At 43.0% G+C, this 4,210-nt stretch overlaps 1 protein-coding gene across 2 annotated transcripts; it reads left to right on the plus strand.

Annotated features, from left to right (window-relative positions):
- Positions 1–2,357: 2,357 nt before the first annotated feature.
- bbip1 (BBSome interacting protein 1) lies at positions 2,358–3,314 on the plus strand. 2 transcript variants are annotated; one of them, XM_082137963.1, is made up of 3 exons: positions 2,358–2,437; positions 2,535–2,598; positions 2,793–3,314. In XM_082137963.1, exons 2-3 carry the CDS (start codon positions 2,553–2,555, stop codon positions 2,963–2,965), a joined length of 219 nt encoding a protein of 72 aa, XP_081994089.1. In that variant the 5' UTR covers positions 2,358–2,437; positions 2,535–2,552; the 3' UTR covers positions 2,966–3,314. The 2 variants fall into 2 exon arrangements, with proteins under 2 accessions (XP_081994089.1, XP_081994088.1); XM_082137962.1 differs by having other exon boundaries at positions 2,371–2,462.
- Positions 3,315–4,210: the final 896 nt, after the last annotated feature.

A 4,210-nucleotide genomic window follows, 5' to 3' on the forward strand; every position in this document is an offset into this window, starting at 1 on the left:
CTGTCACTGAGAAACACAGAGTTTGAGCTCCCTCCAAAGATTCTCTATTGGGTTTAGGTCTGGAGACTGGCTAGGCCACGCCAGAACCTTGATATGCTTCTTACAGAGCCACTCCTTGGTTATCCTGGCTGTGTGCTTCGGGTCATTGTCATGTTGGAAGACCCAGCCTCGACCCATCTTCAATGCTCTAACTGAGGGAAGGAGGTTGTTCCCCAAAATCTCGCAATACATGGCCCCGGTCATCCTCTCCTTAATACAGTGCAGTCGCCCTGTCCCATGTGCAGAAAAACACCCCCAAAGCATGATGCTACCACCCCCATGCTTCACAGTAGGGATGGTGTTCTTGGGATGGTACTCATCATTCTTCTTCCTCCAAACACGTTTAGTGGAATAATGACCAAAAAGTTATATTTTGGTCTCATCTGACCACATGACTTTCTCCCATGACTCCTCTGGATCATCCAAATGGTCATTGGAAAACTTAAGACGGGCCTTGACATGTGCTGGTTTAAGCAGGGGAACCTTCCGTGCCATGCATGATTTCAAACCATGACGTTCACACGGGGCGTCAGCGTCAACGCTTGACGGAAGGCGTGGCTGAAGTTTGGCACTGACGCCATGGTCATAGCAGCGTCAGCCAATGAAATTAGACAGGAACTCAACAATTTATCCTCAGTTTGCTGCTCTTGAACAGGATGAACGTGATGAACGTGATTGGCTGCCGCCTGGCTACTGTATTTGCATAGAGCGATCCTGATTGGCTGACGCTTCCGTCTGCGGCGCTTCACTGGCGTTGCTCGCGGCAGAAGTTGAACTTCTGCCGCGATCAACGCCAGTGAAGCGCCGCCGACGGATCCACAATTCTTTTCGGCAACGCTTGACGTCACCCATTCAAAGTCAATGGGAAGCGTTGACGCTGACGCCCCGTGTGAACGTACCGTTAGTGTATTACCAACAGTAACCTTGGAAACGGTGGTCCCAGCTCTTTTCAGGTCATTGACCAGCTCCTCCCGTGTGGTTCTGGGCTGATTTCTCCCCTTTCTTAGGATCATTGAGACCCCACGAGGTGAGATCTTGCATGGAGCCCCAGTCCGAGGGAGATTGACAGTCATGTTTAGCTTCTTCCATTTTCTAATGATTGCTCCAACAGTGGACCTGTGAAGCTGCTTGGCAATTTCCCCGTAGCCCTTTCCAGCCTTGTGGAGGTGTACAATTTTGTCTCTAGTGTCTTTGGACAGCTCTTTGGTCTTGGCCATGTTAGTAGTTGGATTTTTACTGATTGTATGGGGTGGACAGGTGTCTTTATGCAGCTAACGACCTCAAACAGGTGCATCTTATGGCGCTTTTCCACTACACAGTACCAGCTCGCCTCGGCTCGACTCGACTCGGCTCTGTTTGGTTTTCCACTGTGTAAAAGTTGTACCTGTACCTGCTTCCAGGTACTTTCTTTCGTACCACCTCCGGCGAGGTTCTAAGCGAGCTGAGGCGAGCTGAGGCGATACTAAAATGTGACGTGAAAACACGGCAGACTGCTGATTGGTCAGAGAGAATCGTCACTATTCACTGCGTCATCATTGCACGCGCCAGACGGAGTATCCTGAATAAAAAACAGCAAAAACAAAAACAAAAACATCCAAAAACAGCATGCACTCGATTTCCTCCATTGTCCTGTGTGTGTGGGTAGCGGGTGTGTCTCGCGCGTCTCGCGTAAAAGATTAAGTCACGGCAGTTTCCTGCGGCGTCGCTATAGACGACCAGGTACTATTGTGGAGGTACTATCTGCAATGGAAAACGGAGCGAAAAGCGAGCCGAGCCGAGTCGAGTCGAGCTGGTACTGGTAATGGAAAAGCGCCATTATTTAGGATAATAAATGGAGTGGAGGTGGACATTTTAAAGGCAGACTAACAGTTATTTTAGGGTCATAATTCTAGCTGATAGACAGGTGTTCAAATACTTATTTGCAGCTGTATCATACAAATAAATAGTTTAAAAATCATATATTGTGATTTCTGTTTTTTTTTTTTTTTAGATTATGTCTCTCAAAGTGGACATGCACCTACGATGACAATTTCAGACCCCTCCATGATTTCCAAGTGGGAGAACTTGCAAAATAGCAGGGTGTTCAAATACTTATTTTCCTCACTCTATCTATCTATCTATCTATCTATCTATCTATCTATCTATCTATCTATCTATCTATCTATCTATCTATCTATCTATCTATCTGTCTGTCTGTCTGTCTGTCTGTCTGTCTGTCAATCAATCAATCAAAATAATAAATCGTATGATTTTTTTTTTTTCACCTTCATCAGCCAGAAACATTACACGTCATTGTCGCTAGGCGGCAGCAACGGCTTATTTGTCTCGCGACAGACACAGCGCGTGCGAGTCGAAGCTGAACCGGAAGTGCGTATAACACCAGCTGATGAGATAAACGGTACATCCACGAACCGAAGCAAATTGTATGTTTGTGTATGTTTATTTAGAGTGCAGTATCTATATGGATGTAATAGTCTTTTGCATTACATTAACAGGAACCTTGCGGAAGCACAATGCCTGAAGTGAAGTCAATGTTTCGAGAGGTTCTGCCTAAACAGGGTGAGTTTTTTCCACCGGTGTAGTTGTGTTTTGCCCTGCAGGCTTGTGGTCGATGTAGTGCGGGGCTTTCCAAAACCTCACCGCTACACATGACAGAGATGAACATCTGCAGCACTGCAGTCCACAGCTCAGCTTTACTCCATGCGGGTTATACAGGCCTATCAGTCAGTCAGTGTTGTGTTTCATCCGTGCAGGGCAGCTCTCCATGGAGGACGTGCCCACCATGGTCCTGTGCAAACCCAAACTCCTGCCTCTGAAGTCCGTGACGCTGGAGAAACTGGAGAAGATGCAGCAAGAAGCTCAGGAGATCATTAAACAACAAGAACTGACTTTAAAGGAACAACAACAGACTGAAAAAGCAGAGTAGGGAACACTTCTAGTGCACACTTCCATCACTACATGATATCAGCACATTTTACTCGTATATATTTAGCTCATATATGATGGTCAACTTAGACTAGAATCTATATGTATGCTTTAGTTCATAAGGCGGCGTAGGAGATATGTGTAAATCACTATTATTTAAAAGAGGCAGTTCAGTTTCAGATCTATATTGTTTTTATTAAACATGTCAGCCAGCTTATTGACATCAGTTGCAGCTGTGCTTGCGTGGTTTCAGTGGCTATATTCTCATATTCATTGTAAAACTATATGTCAGTGTGATTGATTTGTTTTTTCTCTCTTTGAATAAAATGGCAGCTAATTAATACATGAAATTGGGATTACGCACAGGCCTTAATATGTTTGTCTAGTTTTTAAATACGTTCCACTTTGTAAATGTCATATTTAATGATATATATTTTTTTTTAATCTTCAAATGTTCTTTAAAAAAAAAATATATATGTATATATACTTTATTCACTAAGGACACATTTAATTAATCAAAAGTGACAGTAAAGACTTAAAATGATACAAAAAATATATAAACTTTCTATTCATCAAAGAATCCGGCTACCAGGAATAAGTTAAATTTAAAAATATATATAAAAATGGAAAATAATGGACAATATTACTGTATTTTTGATTAAAAAAATATCTGGGTGAGTATGAAAAAAATCTTCCACATCCATCCATCAAAGAACTCCCAAGTGAGTACCAGTAATGACAAACTTTATTATTTATTATCAACCATTTTAAACAAAAGAGCAAGTAAGTTAAGTACGTTTCACATCCACCAGTCTACTGAAATATAAAAATAAATGTTCTCGACACCTCTGTGAAATGATCCCAGCTGCCTTACGTTGCTCAGTTTTGTCCTTTTATCAGTGACCATCAGAAATGACTCCTTTGAAAAGTCAAGGGGAAAATAAACTCAAGCACAGTCATACCAAAAGCAGCCCAGGAGGGAGAAACAGCTTCCAACTTACATGCCCCCCCCCCATCACTTATAAAGCTATGTACACACATCCGCAAGTCTCTACAAACACTGCTAACTGGAGCTCGGGAGCGGCAGTGAACTCGGGAATACAAAACATGGAATGACTAAGTCATAATTCTGGCACTTTTTCAGGATTAGCTTATAAAGTCACATCAGAAGGATCGGGGGGGGGGGGGGGATTTGAAAAGTGCCACATCGTGTGTTCTGACAGGAGGAACGTTTTTAGTACTTAAA

The sequence above is a fragment of the Leuciscus leuciscus genome (assembly GCF_965113295.1).
Source record: "Leuciscus leuciscus genome assembly, chromosome: 15".
In the NCBI taxonomy this organism is placed as follows: Eukaryota; Metazoa; Chordata; class Actinopteri; order Cypriniformes; family Leuciscidae; genus Leuciscus; species Leuciscus leuciscus.